General features: G+C 51.9%; 1 protein-coding gene across 2 annotated transcripts in view; it reads left to right on the forward strand.

The window, feature by feature from the left end:
* Window positions 1-10,933, forward strand: part of Tmcc2 (transmembrane and coiled-coil domain family 2) — a 37,383-nt gene extending 26,450 nt beyond the window's left edge. For both annotated transcript variants that reach the window (XM_059280327.1, XM_059280328.1), the window contains 3 exons: window positions 5,797-6,737; window positions 8,362-8,497; window positions 9,429-10,933. In XM_059280327.1, coding sequence (XP_059136310.1) covers window positions 5,797-6,737; window positions 8,362-8,497; window positions 9,429-9,740 — 1,389 coding nt within the window. In that variant the 3' untranslated portion in view covers window positions 9,741-10,933. The remainder of the gene's footprint in view (window positions 1-5,796; window positions 6,738-8,361; window positions 8,498-9,428) is intronic.
* Window positions 10,934-20,723: the final 9,790 nt, after the last annotated feature.

Raw genomic sequence — 20,723 nt, forward strand, 5'->3', positions numbered from 1 at the left:
CCTTACCCAGAACGTTCTCATCACTGTGTGTTCAACTTCAGTCTAGAGCAGCAGCCCTGGCTAGTAAGCTCTCTGAGTAGGACCATGTCACGGACTCCCCAGTGGCTTAGCATGCGCATGACCCTCCCCTCCTTGCCAAATCACCCCTTAAAGTCTGCTCAGCCTATTCATGGGGAGTCATCCCAAGCCAGGTATCTTTAGAGTGACCAGCTTTTCTCAGTCGGGGGAGTAAGGTAACCATGCCATGGGGGCTTCTGCTCCAGATGTGGTACTGGCAGCTGGTGGTGTGAGCCGAGTGTGAGGCTCTACACCATTTGGAGAGAGGAACAGTCTTTGTAGCCAGGCCCTGCTCCAGGCTGGGGCCCTGGAGTTCCCACCTGCTGATGGCAGGCACTGAGTCACTGTGCTGTACCTCTCTTAGCTACCTCATCCAGGAGAGAGCTGCCCTGGCAGGGGCTTCTTCTCTGCTGAACACGAGGCAGTGGGAAGGTCCAGACACCCTCCTGCAGGCCGCTCTGATGTGGTTGGATCCCGATCTTCCTTCCGTGTTCATGCTGCATAACGGTTACCTCCCCCTAGTTCTGAATCATCTTTATAATCCTCAGGGAGTCCCGGTACCCATTAGGTTCTCCCTCTCCATTCCTCCCCTCCCCCAGTCCCTAGCAACTGCTAATCTGTAGATTTAGAAACTCTAGAAAGCTCACATAGTGGACCATTCAGCATGTAGCCTCTCCATAGCAAACCGGTTTTTAGATTCATCTATGTTCTGGCATTATCCGAATTCCATTCCTTGTTATGACCGGACAGTCTTCCATTATATGGAGTGTCTCATTTTGCTAGCCCATTCATTGGTTTAAATGGCCATCTCTGAGTTGTGCCTCCCCTTTGGCTATTTGTGAAGTGTGTCACTGTGAACTTGTACCAGTGTCTATTTGAATATCATTTTCAGTTCCTTTGGGTATGTCATAGTTGCCTCAGCTGTCAATTTGACACAGCCCAGAGTCCCCTGGGAAGAGGGAATTTCAATTGAGGAATTGCCTAGGTCAGATTAGCCTGTGGTCATGTCTTTGAGGTATTTTCTTCCTTCCTTCCTTCCTTCCTTCCTTCCTTCCTTCCTTCCTTCCTTCCTTCATTCCCTCCTCCTCCTCTTCTTCTTCCTCCTCCTCCTTCTTTTTTGTTTTTTTGAAACAAGGTTTCTCTGTGCAGTCCTGGATTTGCTCTGTACACCAGTTCATGTGTGCAAAGGTCCTGTCGTGTCCAGCAGATGTTTCCCTGCAGATGTCCACTCCTCTGGCTCCTACTTTCTGCACCCTCTCCCAGGATTGTCTCTGAGCCTTTGGGGATGAGGAGACATACAGATGTCTCACTTAGAGCTGTGTGGAGCTGAGCATCCCGCAGTCTCTTGTTAACCAGTTGTGGGTCTCCGTATTAATCTCTGTCTACTGCAAAAAGAAGCTTCTCTGGTGAGGGATCAGAGATGCACTAATTCCGATTCAGGACTGGTCCACATCCTGGTTCTGCAGTTTCCACTGCTGCTGAGACATCTGTATGTATTTTTAAGGAACTGCCATATGCTCTTTACTTAATATTTCATTTTATCCTTTGAGAACCCCTTGAAGGAAGTAGAATCACTCTCTTCTTCCAGGTGAGAAAAGCAAGTCTCAGATCATAAGAGGGCACACAACTGCTATCTGACCAAGCCAGGGTTCCAAATGGCTAGCAGACGGCAAACTGGGGCCATGCACAGGCTGTATCCTATCACTATTTTTAATATATTTATTTTATTTTATTATGTATGTGAGTGTTTACCTACATGTGTGTATGTATACATGTATATCTGGTGCACCCCCGGGGTCAGAAGAGGACATTGGATCCCCTAGAACTGGAGTTACAGATGGCTGTGAACCATCATGTAGGTGCTGGGAACCAAACCAGGTCCCTTGCAAGAGCAACAAGTGTTCTTAACCACTGAGGCATCTTTCTAGCCCCACCCCTGTGTGCCAGGGTTTGAACCCAAGGCCTTGTATATGCTGGGCAAGCGCTGAAGCACCGAGCTCTGCCCAGTCCCCGTTCTTCTTCGGCAGATCTCACCCATGTGCTTTCTCACCTCTTGAAGAACTCTCACCTTTTCTTTCCTTAACATTCCTTTCCTTGGTAAAATATAATCCTTCTTTGTGTCTCTGTGGCTGTCCGCCAGACCCTGGGCTCTCTATCCCTTGCCCTGTCTCCCTTCAGTCTTAAAGGGGTCTTGGTGGTGGCTGATCCCTCTAATCCCTGCACTGTGGAGGCCAGACTACATAGTGATTTCAAGCCAACCTAGGCTCCAGAGTGAAACCCTGTCTCAAAACACCACTAACACAAAAGGACTTGGAGAAAGCAGGCTATGAAGAGCTCTTGCCTTCCTCAGACATCTCCTTGGGGAGAATGGGTGTGGAGACCATGAGACAAAGACACACTGGCAGGTGACAGGCATTGGGGACATACGGGAGCTGGAGCTCCGGCTGAAGTCTAGTCATTTAGTCTTGGGAGCAAACCCATAAGACACACCCACCCTTCTCTCATACCCTTCCATGTACATACCCCCACCTATGTTGGAGAGGGGCCAGGGAAAGCCCCTACGGAGACCCCTCGGATGAGAAGTCAGCTTAGTGAGGAGAGGAAAGCCGGTGATGTCCTGGTGGTGAGTGTTCACAGAGGAGGGGGGTATTTTCTGTGCTCTGGCCACTCTTTATACTCCTCTGAGATCTGCATCTTCTTATAAACCCTCAGCCAAGATAGGACTGGATAGAACTTTCCTTTTGTGTGTGTCTGTCTTTTCTCAGTGTATATACTGAATTCTTTTATGTGTGTGCACATATACATACACAGTGTGGGCAGAGGTCAGAGGACAACTCAGGGGAGTTGGTTCTCTCCTTCCCATGTGGAGACTGAGTCATCAGTCTTGGCAGTAAGTGCCTTTCACCAATACTAAGCCATTTCACCTGTCTCCATAATTCCCTTCCTTTCCTTGCTTACGTGGGCTATAAGACCCCTCAGTCTCACTATGGGAAATGCCAGCTTAATTGCTTGGGGGTGAGGCCAGGCGTCGACAGGAACCACTAAGAGAAATCCTGCTTCTTGGGAGAGTGACAGAAATCCTCATTAGACCACTCGAGGCAAAAATGTCTCAAGCTGAGGATCTGCAGGGACTTCCCAGCTCTCCGAGGGGGAAGGGTCAGGCCCTGGGGCCAGGTGCCAACTAGGATTCAAATCTTACATCTTTCACTCACTAGTGTACCCCTGGGCGAGCCCTTGATTTCCTCTTCTGGAGAATGGGCTCTTGGGTGGTGCCCAGGATTGAATGGGTGAAAGTAGAAGTCCTGGAGAGCCACACATGGCACGCAGCAGCAGATAGGATCAGTGTGGTGTGCTGCCTCATTCTGCTGTGGAAGACATCAGAATGAAAACTGGGGAGGAACACAGACCCTAGGGGCCAAAGGGGAATGAATGATGCCACTTCTCCGGCAGGCTACAGAGTGAGTCTACAGAGGATGCTGGTCTGTGACTGCAGATGTGTCGGCATGAGCCAGACATTTTATACCCACCTGTCAACGTAGAGTTCTCCAGGCAGGACGCCCAGGTTGGGGTCTGGGCTAGAGGACAGAGAAGGGGGGGGGGCGGACAGACAGCCACAAGGCTCTGCAACGTTCAGGTCTCAAGAATGTCTAGCCTCACCAGATGGTGATGACACACGCCTTTAATCTCAGCACTCCAGAGGCAGGTGGATCTCTGAGTTCGAGGCCAGCCTGGTTTACAGGGCGAGTTCTAGGACAGCCAGGGTTATGCAGAGAAATCCTGTCTTTAAAAAACTAAATTAAACTAAACTTTTCTTTAAAAAAAATGTCTAGCCCCTGGGCACTGCATGGCATCCACTCTGACTTTTCTGTGTAAACCAGACAGATGCCATGTGGTGAGGGAAACAGCTGCATCTCCTGAGAGGAACCCAGCAGGCAGGCAACGGACTGTCTCTCCCTAAGGGAGGCATTGCAGCTTTCCCAGCATTCCACATCCATTCCCATCTGCTCTGTCCACTGGCCCCATTCACAAAGAGTGAATGGCAGCATACAGACTGCCCAACACATTACCATCAATGCCCATTGCCTGCATATGCTTTGCCCCAGGACATTAAGTGGGGTGGACATCTGCATTAAGGCCAAGTTCTTTGAGAGTAAAGGCCACGTGTTATTTAGAGAACCGTCCATCGATATTGAATAAATATGCTTTGATAATCTCTTAAATGTAGCCCAGCTTGATTATGGGCATCACTCCCCTGGAGAAAAATCTGCCTGTATTCAGATCTGGCATTTCTCCTGTGCCTATGAGACACCATCCATGTAACCCTCGCATGAAACTGAGTAGGTATAGTTACACCCATTGTACAGGCAGGGGCACAGAGGCTCGGAAAACCAGAGGGGTCACTGCAGGGAGTGACAGGTACAGGAGGGTGAAGTCTAACAAGATAAGAAAGACCTGGGGATGGATTGCTTTGTGGGGGGCGGGGGACATGGCTTGGATTTGAAAGGCCAGAGTCTGAGGAGGGTGAGGGGTCATAAAGGGACACCCAAAGCCAGGAGGAAAGCCCCTACTTCAGGAGATTGCCCTCTTAGCATCCTTAGCATCCATGACTTGGGAGCCCCTAAAAGGAGCCCCCTCCCCCTCCCTGCCTCCTGAGTTGGCCAGCGCTGTTGATACGGGTGATGTTTTCCTATGACTTTCGCCTGTAGTTAGCTCTGGCTCTTTCTGGTTCCAGCATGTGGGACTAGGCTGCTTTCTTTTATTTAATCCCTTCTACGACATGGGGTTCACCTCACCCCTGCCCCCCAGTGATCTGATCCAGCCTTGCTTCTGTTGTGTAGAGATAAGGTACAGGGACTCCGCTGCGGACAGTAGCCTGGGGTTGGTGGGCTCCCGGCCTGCCAACACATCTATCCTGTATTCAGTATCTTCTCTGCCCCTTCCTTCCGCTCTCCCCACCCCACCCCTGCCTTATTCTTTCTCAGACCTCCCCCTGTTTCTCTGAGTTTGTGCCACACTGATGCACTCAGGAAGCCTGCCTGTCTGATGGGGAGAGAGCCTCTTGCCTGCCTTCCCGCTCGTTCTCTCCCTTCTCAGCTCTTCCAGACTCCCGGCCTCTCTTGGCCTCTGAGTTACCTCTGGCTCTTTAGACTTCAAGGACCTGCCCAGGAGGGTGAGTGGGTATACTCTCTTCCCCCAGTTCTGGGAGAGTGGGAGAGTGCGAATGTTCCCACCATCATGAGTTAGAGGAGATTGCTGGTACCCTCGGAGGGCAGGAAGGTAACAGAAGGGCCTAGGAGGGGGTGTCAACAGGGCCAGTGACCCATGCAGCTGTGTTAGTGAAAACATGGTACGAGGCCGGAAGGCATACATGTAGGCTTTCACAGGGATGCTCAAGGCAGAAGCCTAATTGAGAGACTGAATCTGGAGAGACAGCTGAGCTCATCTCTGGTCTCAAGGACGTGTGTCCCCAAGTTACTTGCTAGAACATCCTGTTCCAAAGGCAAAGTAGACCTGCCTAGACTTCATTTCAGAGAAAAAAGCCCTTTATGAGGGTCATGCTGGCGTGCAGCTGTGGGGACCCACTGTAGAAGCTTCGGCTCTTCCCCTGAAGTTCTCCTTCATCCTGCATCTATTGTCCAGGTGGAGAAGCCACACCCAAGGGTGTCCAGGGCTGCACGGACAACCCTGCTGAGCCCCCTCCCATGTCTCATGATTTATTCGTGTTTGCCTCCTCCCCAGGGTGACAAGGGAGATCTTGTGGCCCTGAGCCTCCCCTCGGGCCCTGGCCATGGTGACACTGATGGCCCCATCAGCTTGGATGTGCCAGATGGAGCGCCCGACCCCCAGCGGACTAAAGCTGCCATTGACCACCTGCATCAGAAGATCCTGAAGATCACGGAGCAGATCAAGATCGAGCAGGAGGCGCGGGACGATAACGTGGCCGAGTACCTGAAGCTGGCCAACAATGCGGATAAGCAGCAGGTGTCGCGCATCAAGCAAGTATTTGAGAAGAAGAACCAGAAGTCAGCCCAGACCATCGCCCAGCTGCACAAGAAGCTGGAGCATTACCGCCGGCGCCTGAAGGAGATAGAGCAGAATGGGCCCTCGCGGCAGCCCAAGGATGTGCTGCGCGACATGCAGCAAGGGCTGAAGGACGTGGGCGCCAACATGCGTGCCGGCATCAGTGGCTTCGGGGGTGGCGTGGTGGAGGGCGTCAAGGGCAGTCTCTCTGGCCTCTCGCAAGCAACCCACACCGCAGTGGTGTCCAAGCCACGGGAGTTCGCCAGCCTCATCCGCAACAAGTTCGGCAGTGCCGACAACATCGCCCACCTGAAGGACCCTATGGAAGATGGGCCCCCTGAAGAGGCAGCCCGGGCGCTGAGCGGCAGCGCCACGTTAGTGTCCAGCCCCAAGTATGGCAGTGACGACGAGTGCTCCAGTGCCAGTGCCAGCTCGGCGGGGGCGGGCAGCAACTCTGGGGCTGGTCCGGGAGGCGCGCTGGGGAGCCCTAGATCCAACACCCTCTACGGTGCCCCTGGGAATCTGGACACTCTGCTGGAGGAGCTGCGGGATATAAAGGAGGGCCAGTCACACCTGGAGGACTCCATGGAGGACTTGAAGACCCAGCTGCAGAGGGACTATACCTACATGACCCAGTGCCTGCAAGAAGAGCGCTACAGGTCGGTACCTCTTGGCTTCACCGCAGTGGGTGGGCCAGTGGGAAGTAAGGAAGCTACCCTGAGCTTTGGAGGCCACTGGAGAAGCATCCAGAAGGGTCCTGCCATGCCAGCGGGGGCCCCTGAGGAGCTTTCTCCAGACTGGAAGAGGGGTCACCAGACCTCTAGAAGGAAGGCTCTGCAGGTCTTGGGATGCTTTAGACCAGTGGTTCTCAACCTTCCTAACACTGCCACCCTTTAATACAGCTCCTCATGTTGTGGTGACCCCCAGCCATGACATTATTTTCTTTCTTGTTTTTATTTTATTTATTTATTTATTTATTTATTTATTTATTTATTTATTTATTTATTTATTTATTGTGGTTTTTTTTCAAGACAGGGGTTCTCTGTGTAGTTTTGGTGCCTGTCCTGGATCTTGCTCTGTAGACTACACTGGCCTCGAACTCACAGAGATCCACCTGGCTCTGCCTCCCGAGTGCTGGGATTAAAGGTGTGCACCACCACTGCCTGGCCCATAACATTATTCTCATGGCTATTTCATAACTATAATTTTTCTACTGTTATGAATCATAATGTAAACATCGAATATGAAGGATATCCGATATGTAACCCCTGTGAAAGGGTCCTTTGACCCCCAGGTTGAGAACCACTGCTTTAGGGTGTTATGTACTTAACTCACAAAGGAGAGAACTAACACAAGGGCCAGAGCCATGTGTGCTCTTCTGGAGACTCCAGTTCAGAAAGAACTTTGGAGGCAGCCACCTGGGTTCAAATCCCAGCTCCTCCTTTTAGCACCTTCAAGGAGCAGCTAGGACTCCACATCTGGTGTCCCTGTCAGTGGAGTGAGCAAAACACTGGCCTGACGTTATGGAGTGGTTATAAAGAGCAAATGAGTCGGCTAGGTGTGATGGTGCGTGCCCTTAATCCCCGCACTCGGGAGGCAGAGGCAGTCAGATCTCTGGGAGCTGAGGCCAGCCTGGTCTACAGAGTGAGTTCTAGGCCAGCCAGAGCTACATTGTAATACTTTTTTTTAAAAAAAAAGATTGAAATGCAAAGTGGAGCCAGATGTATAGCCTGGACAGTTGGAGCTGGCGGCTCCTGAGGTCAAGAACGGCCTGGAGTTTGGTCCTTCCCCTGCCTCCCTGCCTCCCTGCCTCCCTCTCTGGGATTCGGGGGACCTTTTCCTCAGCACTTCTCCTTTCTAGATGATGGCTTGTAAAACTGAGGGGAACCCCACCTAAAAACTAACCACCCTCACTTTATAGTCACCTTTTGATACTTGGTGCTATTCAGAGCAGGGATCACATCCTCTGTATCCCGTGGTCCCTGCTACTTAGGGAGCATCTTAGCCTGGGTTCAGAGTCAGGTTAAAGTCCCTCAATCCGTAATGCCCCCGTCATGAGCCGTGAGATCCCAGACAGGTTCTCATCCTCCCCACCCATTGATACAGATGACCCAGTACTGTCTGGTGAGGCTGGGCGAGGGTCCTATGAGGCGCTGCCAGTCCGTGCTTAGCACAGGGCTGGCACAGAGGACAGCAGGCCTGGACACATGGGTGGGCCGTGAGTCACTACCTACCGAGAGAGTGGTTTGTCAGAAGTGGTGTCGACATCTCTTTTCCTCCCAGGTATGAGAGGCTGGAGGAGCAGCTGAACGACCTGACTGAGCTCCACCAGAATGAGATGAGCAACCTGAAGCAGGAGCTAGCCAGCATGGAGGAAAAGGTGGCCTACCAGTCCTACGAGAGGGCCCGAGACATCCAGGTACAGCCCCAGACGGCCGCGCTGGGGTGGGGTGGGGTGGGGTGGGGGGGCTGATCCGTTGATGGAGCCATAGGCACAGGGTGCGGGTGACAGTATTGGGGTGGACATATCACATAGGGCAAGAGGAGCGGAGGTTTATCCATAGGGCAGGTCGGTACAGGATGCAGAAGAAGGAGGTGTTTCCGGGGTAGAGATAAGAGCAAGGTTAAGTCCTTGGCCAAGTGTATACACTATGCAGAGGCAAGCCAGTGAGCAAGGACCAGTTACGTTTGCCACATCTTTGGTGGCATATTTACAAATGAATTATTGTTATTTCCGGGCCTTCGCCTGCCTCAATATGGAGCAGGAATCAATGAGCAGGACCCCCATTTCCTCCCATCCTCCCCAGACAGCCATCAGTCAAGTGTGCTGTCCCCAACTGCAGCTGATCAACCTGTACCCTTCTTGGCCTTGAAGAAGGGCCGTATGTTACCACCTTCTTGGTACAGTGGCATATTGGTCTAGTCTTTGCTGTAGCAAGATGTGTGAGGATGGATAATTTGTAAAGAGAAAAGATTCACCCAACTCCCACCTCTAGAGACCCAAGAGGATGTCATCCTCTCCTTGGAGCTGGTAAGGACCCCATTGTTATAGCCTCCCAAAGGCAGGAACTGGTAGAGGGGTCACATAGTAAGGCCGAAAGCCAGAGAGATTTGGGGGTCAGACTTTCTGTCACAAGATCTGAATCTTTACATTACACACACACACACACACACACACACACTTTAAAGGTTCTGCTACCCTAACATCGCCACACTAGAAACCAAGCTTCCAGCTTACGAACCCTTGGAGATCACGCTTAGGCCCTATGGGAATGAGAACAGGTAGATGGGGCTGAGTCTAGGATCTCACCCACCCTGAGCTCCCACCCACCCCGCTCTGTCCCTCGCAGGAGGCCGTGGAGTCCTGCCTGACGCGTGTCACCAAGCTGGAGCTGCAGCAGCAGCAGCAGCAGGTGGTGCAGTTAGAAGGTGTGGAGAATGCCAATGCGCGCGCCCTGCTGGGCAAGTTCATCAACGTGATCCTGGCACTCATGGCCGTGCTGCTGGTGTTTGTGTCCACCATTGCCAACTTCATCACGCCCCTCATGAAGACACGCCTCCGTATCACCAGCACCGCCCTCCTGCTCCTCATCCTCTTCCTCCTCTGGAAGCACTGGGACTCCCTCACCTACCTCCTGGAGCACGTGCTGCTGCCCAGCTGAGCAGCTGCCCTCCCGCCCTGTGCTCTCCAGATTCCATTGGCCACACATCTCCAGGAGGGCCTGGGACCCCCGAGTCCCTTGGATTTTGTCATGTGTCCTGTGTGGCCTCTTGCCCACACTGCCCGCTGGGCAGCTCCTGCCTCTTCTCCGCCCTGCTTGTCTCACGTCATCTCTCTTTTGACCTGAAGGCTGCTGAGAGGGGGGAGGGGGTCTAGGCCGGGGGGGAGTGGAGACACCATGACCAAACGGAGCAGGGGAGGATGCCAGGGCTGCAGTGTGTGATTATTTACAGTCACGTGAGACTTTGTTGGGCCGACCTGAGGCTGTCCTAGGTCATGAAGGCCACTATGATAGAAGGCCAGTCTCAATTTCCCCAGGGAAGAGCCCATCCTGGGGGTAACCACAGTTTCCTCCCATGGAGATGGCCTGGGTATAGCCAGTGGGAGGCTGTGCTGACTGAGTACAGGAAGGGGAGGGTCCCCAGCCTCGGGGCCAGAGGGCAGCCAACTGGGAGCTCAGTCTACTCTTCCCCTGCTCCTCTCCTCACTGAGCTGATGTGAGACTGGTTTCTGGAGGCTGGGTGAGGCGTAGCTTTGGATTTGTGTTTTCCCTGCTCATCTTTCTGCCTGTCACTGGGTGTACTGTCTTCTGAAAAACAGGCCCCAAGGGCCCTGAGCCTCTAGCCCAAACCCTTAGGTCTCTGGGATCAAGTTGAGTTCTATTTATTTATTTATTTATTGACTTATTTATTTGTTCCTACCTTTCCCTTGCTTCTGCCCAGCTAGGCTCCAGGGAGAGGCCCTGCCCATCCTCTGTCTGAAGCCCGGGCTTATTCTTGGCTCATCGCACTCCAGACCATGTATCCCCTGGTGTTTCTGGCTGGAAGAAGGGGTATGTGGCTACCCACCCTGCTCTCCCAAGCAGCCCCACCAGATGGGCAGGAGGATCATGGCCTCTTTTCTATATATCTATTTATTTTATACGTGTGTCTTTGTGGGGAAGAGGATGTTTGTTGACTTACTTCTTTAAGGCTCTGGAGTGTTGTGTACAATTCTGCACAGCCCAGCCTCCCCATGGGCCCTTCCAAGCACAGTGGGGATTTCTCAGAATAGGAGAGAGGAACCCATGAAGCAGTGCCTGCCAGCTGTGGTGGACCTTCCTGAGAAATAAATATCCTCTACGTTTTCCAACCATCCTGTCTGGTGTTGGCTGTCTCTGTGAAAATCTCAGGCTCTCTCCCCACACTCAGGCATTCTGGGTAGCACAGGCTGGGCCTCATCTGTCGACCTGATGTTGTCTTCCTTCAGGAGACAGCACTGAGTGAGGCATATCCACCCTCCAGCCTTGTCCTGAGCAACTTAGGTGATATGACTACCGTCCCATCCAGCCCCAGTTTTGCTGGAGCACTTTCCAGGAGGGACATGGAGAGGCTCCCATAGCAGTTATGACCAGTTGTGGCCACAAGGGGTCAGCAGAGTCCGTACTCCAAAACCTCTCTCAACATGCAAGTCCAAACCACCATCCATTGGGATTAGCTTAGCTTTGTCACTGTGGTCCGGCTAGGGCAGGGAGTACCTGCTTTCAGGAGCTGTGGTGTGATCTTTTACAAGAAGGCCCAGGACTTAGTATCTGCCCCATGGTTGGAGCACCCAGCCCTCGCAGCCCCAAAGCGCTTCCCGGCAGGAACTTGGTGGGTACTTACAATAGGCCCTTTGAAGGAGGAGGCCACAAGTCGGGGGGTGGGGGGGGTGACTGTGATTAAAAACCAGCCAAGAGCCTTGGGTCTTGGCCCATAACTAGTGCACTGCAACCAACTCCCACCTTCCCTGGGCCTCGGTTTCCACATCGGTAAAGTAGGATGGATGTGGCCACTGTTCGTGTCAAGGAGCCCTGGTATGATGTGGTTCTGTGAATCCCACACACCAAAATTGCAGCTGTGTCTGTGGCCTCAGGCTCCAGGAGAGCCAAAGCCCGGGGAGGACACCGTCCTGGCACCACAAGGAGGGTGGCATTGACGATCTGACTTTGCCCTCTGTGTCATGTAGGAGTTTCTCCAGACAGCCTCCCAACTATTCCATTCCTGGACCTTGCACTCCTTCCTCTTACATATGTGTGTGTACCTCTCTTGGGGGCCACAGGTGGCTCAGAGCCCACATTCCTGGGCCACAGGTAGGGGGTGGCTGCTCCTGGCTACAGACATTCCTACATTCCTCCCAAGGTCAGATGCCTTCTCCGAATTGGCTTTAAATGTCACTGCCAGCTGCAGCCCACACTGAAAGGGAGGGGGAAGGAAGGCAAGGCCATTCTTGGCCAGTTCTGAGGCTGCAAAGCAAACAGCCCGAGGGAGGTGGCAGGCCCCCAGCTACATCTTCTTTGTAGAAGCCAGCATAGGCTGGTTTTCCTCCTCAGAAAGACAATGGTGCATCTAGCAAAACCCCGCCATCCCGGAGCTTGAGGCGTCCATGTTTGTGTCTGTCCGTGCTGCCTCTGTGGAAAAGGCGGGTGAGCGGCCGCCACCTCCTGCTCTCCCCTGAGGTCCAGAGAGCGAGACATTGAGTCAGGGTTACCACTTGCAGTCGGCCTCCTTCAGACAACAAGACCTAGAGGCAGGGCCTTCCCTGAGCACCCGTCCCACCAGCATTGGTCCCACCCCCAGGGTGCTCCAGGGCTCAGTCAGACTGGTCGACTCCCACTGCCTGGGTCCCTTCGGGAGGGGGCAGATGAGAGAGAAGACTCGGTGCCTCCTGGCTCCTTGGCAGGCAGCTGGCTCAGAGCAGGTGTGCTTTTGGATCCAAGTGTAAGCTTGGCAAACCCAAAAGGCAGCAGACGGCACAGAACCGGTGTAGGGTGCTGCTGATTTGTCTGTGCGGCGAGGGAAGGGGGGAGCCCCTGAGGCCGTGGCTGAGAGAGGAAGGGGAGCCGCCGCCGGATCTTTGGAGCAGGCTAGGCTCCCCCTGCACTGCCAGGCCCTGGAGTGAATCCCAGATCTGGGCTTAAACCCAGACACAGTCACTTGCCTTAGCCCTGTTCCAGCTGCTCTCATACCGGCTCCCCATCAGTAAGAATGGAGTCTCCAGCTGGGCGACACCTTTAATCCCAGCACTGGGGGTGGGGGTGGGGATGGGGGAGCAGAGGCAGGAGGATCTCTGAGTTCGAGGCCAGCCTGTTGTACGGAGCGAGTTCCAGGACAACCAGAGCTGTTATACAGAGAAACTGTCTCAAAACACCAAATCAAAACAAAAAGAATGGAGTCTCTGATGCACAGTCTGGCAACAGATGACATCACATGCCTAAACTTAATGGCACAGTACCTGGAACTTAGGGAAATAATCCGAAGAGTGACCACTTCACCTGAACACTGACACTGGGTGGCAAGGTCCAGAGCTGCTTGGAGAAGTTGAGGTGGGCGCTGTAGAAACACGCGGGGTGACAGACGCAAAGCCTCTGACCTGAAGCCCCAGGAGAGGCCCTGATCCTCCCTCTTCGAACAGGTGTGGCATCTAGGAAAGGGGGTGGGAAGTGATGTCAAGATGGCTGCGTATGAACTAGGACTGTCAAGCCCTACCCTCACGTGTCCCCACTTTAAGTGTGGAAGCGATGCCCGCACTGCCCACCTAGTACCCACACTGCCCACCTAGTAGGACTTGGCAAGACACAAAGACGTCAAGCGTCCCCCAGTACCCCCAAAGGACCCCTAAGGGAGCTATTTTCAGGAGACTTCGCAGGCATCTGGGACTCCACCGGGGACTCGGATCTGCCATCAGGGCTGGGCAGAGCTTAAGAAGTGGCCAGAGCCAAGTGTCCTGAAGGCTTATAACCGACCTGCGGATAAACACGGGAGGAGGAGGCAGTGGGCCCCACCAGGGCCTGCTGAGGTGGTGACAAGGAAGGAGAGGAGGCCGGGTCTTGCCACAGCATATCCAGACGTGTTGGTAAGTCCTGAGTCACCCGGTTAGCCAGAAGGGCAGTCTGGGTGGTGACAGCAGCTCTGCCTCCTCTACACAGAGCCTCCAGGAGAGTGCTCCCACGCTGGCAGCCCAGCCCTGGCACAGTGCCCTGGGTGACAGGCCAGATGAAGCACCCTGGACCCACCATTGCTGAACAGGCCACCTCTGCCGAGCCCATGCCTACAGGAAGGACTCATCCAGTTGACTCGCCTCCAAAAATACCCCAAGGCCATTCCCCGGGCTGCCTTTGGGGGTCCAGGCTCTGCACCTTGCTAGGCTCCTCATCTGGAACTTCTTGGTTGCCTCTTTCCTCGTCCTTGCAGGAATTTCGGCTCACTGGGTAGAAGCCAGGAGTCAGGAAACGTCGTGGCGGCGAGACGGAGACTCTGGCTTGGCTACAGGAGGGCCAGGTTGTCCCGTCACCACTTGAGCTGAGAAGCCACTAGCTCGGTCTGGAAAGGTCTTGAGCTGTAATTGGAGGTGTTCTTCTGACAATTTAGCCCCAGCACCCAACTCTAGGTGGAGGCAGAGAAAATTTCCCTTGAAATGGGTCACTAATTGAATTCATCCCAGAAACAAGTCACCAGCACAGACCAGCTGCAACCAGCCGACTTTGACCCATCTCCCCTCACCGTCTCAGTCTCGAGGGACACAGCTGAGGAAGGGGCTAAGAGGGGTTCCAACCTTTTCCACTTCTCCCTCTGTGGCTCTTGGGGTTCCCCTCAACTAAAACAAATGACCTGGCCTAGCCTTAGGTTCACTCCAATCCCAGAAATACGATGTTGAGTACCGGTGTGCATGCATGAACACCCAGACACAATCACACACATGGGACTATATACGTGTGCACTCACAGATATGAGAAGATATACACCCAAACATACAGATGGGCACACGTGTACACCTGTGGAAACATGAACACACAAACGTGAATACATACAAAACACACAGATGCATGCAAGCACACACATGTACAGACACAGAAACATGCACTCACATACATCCACAAATGCATACACAATATGAACACAATTATGTGCATGAACACATGCTTGCACAGGTATACATATGCATGCAATTGCACATACACAGGCATATTGGCGCGCACGCGCGCGCACACACACACACACACACACACACACACACACACAAGAACACCAGCACGTTCACATGCACACAGTGTACTGATTAGTTTTGACACAGCTAGAGTTACCTGAGGACATTTTAACTAAGGAGGTAATTGCCTCCATCAGATTGGCCTGTGGCGTGTCTGTGGGACATTTTCCTGATGGATGATTGATGTGGACAGTGTTACCCTTGGGTGATCCTAGGTTGGATAAGAAAGCCGGCTGAAGGGCTGGACAGTCAGCTCAGCGGTTAAGAACAGTGGCTTCTCTTTCAGAGAACACAGGTCCGATTCCCAGCACCCATGTGGCAGCTCACAGTTGTCTGTAACTCCAGTTCCAGGGGATCTGATGCACGCTTCTAGCCTTCACACAAGTGCGTACATGTAAACACACACAAAATCACATGGATGTGTACAAGATCGCTCTCATTCAAACACACATCCCAGGGTCTCTCTCAGTGTGGACACACACGTCACTTCTCTGGGATTCTAAATTCCCATCTTGATTGGAGAACTCGAGAGGGAGAGACTTATTCAGCTAATGAGTCACCAGGCCCTGGAGGCTCAGACAAGACGGGAGAAGGGAGGAGGGAGGCCTGCGATCAGAAGCCTGTTCATCTGGGATGCTGGGGAAGCCTGGGACCACCAGACAGGTTCTCCCTGCTGGAGTGCCCAGGCTGGGAGGAGTTCAGAGGCTGGGTTTGACTTCGCTGGTTCCTTTTCCCTTACATCTTCTCCATCGTTATCTGTCAGAACGACGGCCCTTCTGACTGGGATGAGGGGCTAGTTCAAAGTCATTTTAATCAGCATCTCCTTGACATGAGAGATGTTGGAGCGCTTTTAAAAACAGTTACTGGCCTTTTGTGTCTCTTCATCTGAAAACTCTGTTCATTCCTTAGCCTATGTGTTGACCGACAATTTCATTTCTTCGTATTTAATTTCTGCAGCTCTTGTCCATTCTAAATGTTAGCCCTGCCTGCGATGTAGTTGATAAAGAGTGTCTCCCTTTCTGTGGGCTGCCTGTTTGCTCCGCTGATAGTTTCCTAAAAATAATAATTTTAAAACACTTTTTAGAAAGATTCAGTTTTATTTTATGTGTATGAGTGTTTGCCTGCACAAGGTTGTACATGTACCACCTGTGTGCAGTTCCTGAGGAGGCCAGAAGAGGGCATTGGAGCCCCCAGAACTGGAATTACAGGTAGTTGTGAGCCACTGTGTGGGTGCTGAGAATTGATCTTGGGTCCTATGTAAGAGCAGCAACTGCTCTCAACACATGAGCCATCTCCGGCCCTAAAAAAGAAAAAGGAAAAAAAAAAAAAAAACCAAACAAATAAAACACCCGTATTTGAAGAGGCAGAAAGTGAAGACAGCCGTCTACGCATTTCACTGACTTACTATTTCCTCCCAAGGCGGGGTCCTTTAGCCACCATGCCTGTCTGCTCTGCCAGAGGTCAAAGCTAAGTCTCCAAAGGAAGCATTTGTCCCTGTGTTCATCAAAGCCGTGCAAGCATCCGAGTGAGGGATGGCAGACACAGAGGTGACTGAGCCAGACTGAGAACCCCAAACCCGCCCTGAAGACAGAGGCGGGAAGAGGCCAAAGATGCACGTGCCTTACCAACTGCCAAAACCGGGCTGCCGGTGGCAGGGCAAGAGTGCAGATAGTCAGCTGAAGCCGCTTCCTGCTCCATGAATACTTCCCTACACACCCAGCCCAAACCTTCCACCTGGAAAGTCCTTTCGGTCACCTCACTTGTCTCCTTCATCCACGTGCCTAAATACGCCTGACTGCACCCAATGACCCCACCTGTGGCTTCACCCAGTAGGTGAAGGACCGTGGAGACTCCACAGAGCTTCTGGCCCATGCCTACATTGTACAGATGAAGTGACTGACCCAGAAAAGGAACTGACTCACCAAGTGTGCCACAAGAAGGTCGACTCGCCTGGACCCTCACCCGACAGCATCCCCACCGTGACACACACATCTGACCAGGAACCTACTGTCTGCATATGCTTAGAGAAGGGAGGGTGGGGGCAGGGCGGGGAGGGCAGAAGAGCAGGTAGTGTCTGAGTGAAGCTCGGCCTCCAACCCGGCTTCATTACCTCCATCTCTTGGTCCTTCTCAAGGCAGGGCTATCTGAACTGAAATTGGTCAAAATTGAATAGATTAAGTGTGCCCTAGGGCGTGGTACCTACCGCCCTGGCTAATGGCATTCCATCATGGCAGAACAGCCCATTCAGACAGACCCTTTACATGGCTAATGTCACTTCAAAACAATTCTTGAGGGCTGGAGGGATGGCTCGGTGGTTAAGAGCAGGCTGCTCTTCTAGAGCTCCTAAGGTTTGGCTCCCAGACCCACACAGTGGCTCACAACTGTTCTAATGCCAGTTCCAGAGGATTCAACACCCTCTTCTGGAATTCTCAGGCACTAGGCCTGCGTTTGGGACACAGATATACATGTAAGCAAAACAGCCATACTCATAATATGTAATAATAATAATTTTAAAAATTATTTTTTATTTTAAAAATTATTTTTAAAAATATAAATAATGAGCCAGGTGGTAGTGGCGCACGCCTTTAATCCCAGCACTCGGGAGGCAGAGGCAGATCTCTGTGAGTTCGAGGCCAGCCTGGTCTACAAAGCGAGTTCCAGGACAGCCAAGGCTGTTACACAGAGAAACCTTGTCTCAAAAAAAAAAATATATATATAATAAAATATATACATATAATTATATATGTATATACAGTTTATTAATTATTTATATATTTAAGATAATTTTTAAAATAAAATTATATTTGTTATTATTTATTTATATATTGAATGTAATGATGTGCTGTTTATATGTATATGTATACAGATATGTGCATATGTATATTTTAGGTATATGTGTACATATGTATAATTTTTTTCCTTGGTTTTCTCAAATGCTTTGTTGTAGAAAGTTGAGCGAGGAAACTCAAGTCTCAGGTGGCGCTGAACACCACTGGCATTGACACAGGTCCTGGGTTTTCAGTCTTTCCTTAAAAAAAAATGGAGTCTTGCCATGGCATCCAAAATCTGTGATGATACTTCACAGAAGGCTGAGAAAGTAGGACTGCCATAAGTTCAAGGCAGCCAAAATTACATAGTGAGACCCTGTCTCAAGAGAGAGAGAGAGAAAGAGAGAGAGAGAGAGAGAGGCAAAATGGTAAAATTGGTAAAAATGTATTTTGTTTTGTCTTTGAGACACGGTCTCCCTATGTAGCCCTGACTGGTCTTGAACTCACAGAGATCCACCTTCCCCTGCCTTCCAAGTACTGGGACTAAGGGTGTGCGCCACCACCGCCTGCCTACACATTGGTAAAAATGTAAACATCGGCCGAGCAGTGGTGGTGCACGCCTTTAATCCCAGCACTCGGGAGGCAGAGCCAGGCAGATCTCCATGAGTTCGAGGCCAGCCTGGGCTACAGAGTGAGTTCCAGGAAAGGCGCAAAGCTACACAGAGAAACCCTGTCTCGAAAAACCAAAAAAAAAAAAAAAAAATGTAAACATCACCAGCTTGAGTGTAGATGAAGTGGCCTCAATGTTGCCCGCCAGAGGAAGCATGGCCACTGATTGCCACATATTCATCCCATGTCTAAATCCTCAGTGGTCGGCTCCTCCCACTTCCGTGTTCAGACTCTTTTTTTTTTGGTTTTTTCGAGACAGGGTTTCTCTGCGTAGCTTTGCGCCTTTCCTGGAACTCGCTTTGGAGACCAGGCTGGCCTCGAACTCACAGAGATCCGCCTGCCTCTGCCTCCCGAGTGCTGGGATTAAAGGCATGCGCCACCACCGCCTGGCTGTGTTCAGACTCTTAACTGCAGAATCTTTACTTCTAAATGTCACACTTGTAGTTCAAAATTTCTGGCCCATCCCATCTCCCTCACCCAATGTCCCAGCAAACACTGAGGCAAGTCCTTAGGCTGGCCCCTTGGTGTCGGCCTTCAGTCACCTCTCCTTTGGACCCTTACTGCTCCAGACGGTCCCCTGCCCTGGCACCACCCAGCTGTGCTCCCTCCAGCACGGGGCATCAGGGCCCAGGGAAGGGCACTGCATTAGCTTTGTCATTGTGACAGACACTGGTCGTCGGTAGGAGGGAAGGTCTTTTCAGCTCACAGTTTCAGGGGTTTTGGTCAGTGGTGGGCTAACCACCAGCTGGCTAGCCTGGGATGACGGCGAGGCAGACCAGTATTGTGGAGTCTTGAGCCTGTGGCAGGGGAGGCAGCAGGGAGCACAGAGAGGGGGTCATCCCAACCAAACACAGCCTCCAAAGATACACCTCAGTGACTGATTTCCCCTCACCGGCCCCACCTTCAGCATGTGAGCTTTTCAGGGGACACTGTATCCAAACCACAACAGGCACTATGACCTATCCAAACCACAACAGGCATTATGACCTATCCAAACCACAACAGGCATTATGACCTATCCAAACCACAACAGGCACTATGACCTTTCGGCTCACCTGTGCGTTCTCATGGCTGACCCCTGACAGCAGCAGTCCAGAATCTCCAAGACCTGTTCCTGGGATCAGTTGTAGTGACAGCATGTTTACAATTTCACCTCTGGCCTACCATGGTGACGCACACCTTTAATCCTAGTGCACGTGAGCCAGAGCCAGGTAGATCTCTGAGTTTGAGGCTAGCCTGGTCTACAGAGCCAGTTCCAGGACAGCCAGGCCTACACAGAGAAACCCTGTCTTGGGAGGGAAAAAAAACAAAACAACAACAACTTCACCTATTTTCCCATTAAGAATGGCATTGTAGGTTCCTGGGAGTGGTAAGGAGGCAACACCCGCCCCTTCCTTGATAGAGATTTCAGCAGGACTTGAGAAGTCAGTTAGCATCGGACTAGAGGAGAAATGTACAGATTTCATTCTACATGTACACAGAAAACCCCCAAGAAACTAAGAACCCAAAGTCACCCATTCCAAATCTTCACTTAGTAGTGAAGTGTATTGATAATTAAAATGTGCCCAGAGGCCTAGGGAGGGGCCTTTTTTTTTCTGTTTAATATACATAAAGGGTCTTAAAGATCCCAGTCTGACCTAAAAGTCACTTTAGAGCCCAGACTGGCCTCAAATATGCCTGCCTCTTTCTCCAAAGTATTGGAAGTACAGGCATGCTCACCACAGTCCAATGAAGGGAGTTATCTCAACAAGGTCAGTTTGTAGAGATATTTCCCAGCCTCAAGCCTGTTTCTTGTAACAAGAATGTTTCTTCTCTCCCGTATAAGGAGAAAAGGTGACCTCAGAGGTCCTTCCCTATCCACAGGCCTTCAAGTGCCTTGTGTACCACACAATCCTCTGCCGAAGTGCATATCGGAGGCTGGCTGGTTCTGCTCCCCCTCGATTAAGTGAGATAATATGCCTTGCTTTAGGAGATGGTTATTACTGTCATTTTACAGATGGGGAAACTGAGGCTCAGAGAGGCCTAGGCACATCTCCAGCTCCTGCTGGCAGGAGCTTCAGGGACTGGGTTTCTAACTCTCATCTGCCTTGGCTCCCAAGTCAAACTGGTGTCTGCCCAAGGGCAACTGTCCCCACCCTCTACATCTCTATCCACCCCCAACTAAGAGAAGCAAGAGAGGCCACCCTAGGAGAACTGTAAGGTGTTCCTAAAATGTCCCCAAAGAGAAAGCCTGTCACGGTGTGCCAGCACACCCTGCTAGCTGTCCCTTTCCACTTGCTGACGGGATATGGGGCACTCCCGTCACAGGCGTCCTATAAGGACTCGGTTTCCCCGGATGTCTAATAACTTTGTGCTTCTGTGATCCCTACTTCAGGAGACATACCGGGCACCGGATCAGGTTGACTGGGGCAAGATGGAAGGTAGGTTGGGCCTCAACCCAGAGTTACTCCTACTGTCTCCCCAGGCTTCCCTGGGAGCCCGGG

This window comes from Peromyscus eremicus, chromosome 15 (assembly GCF_949786415.1).
Source record: "Peromyscus eremicus chromosome 15, PerEre_H2_v1, whole genome shotgun sequence".
Taxonomy (NCBI): domain Eukaryota; kingdom Metazoa; phylum Chordata; class Mammalia; order Rodentia; family Cricetidae; genus Peromyscus; species Peromyscus eremicus.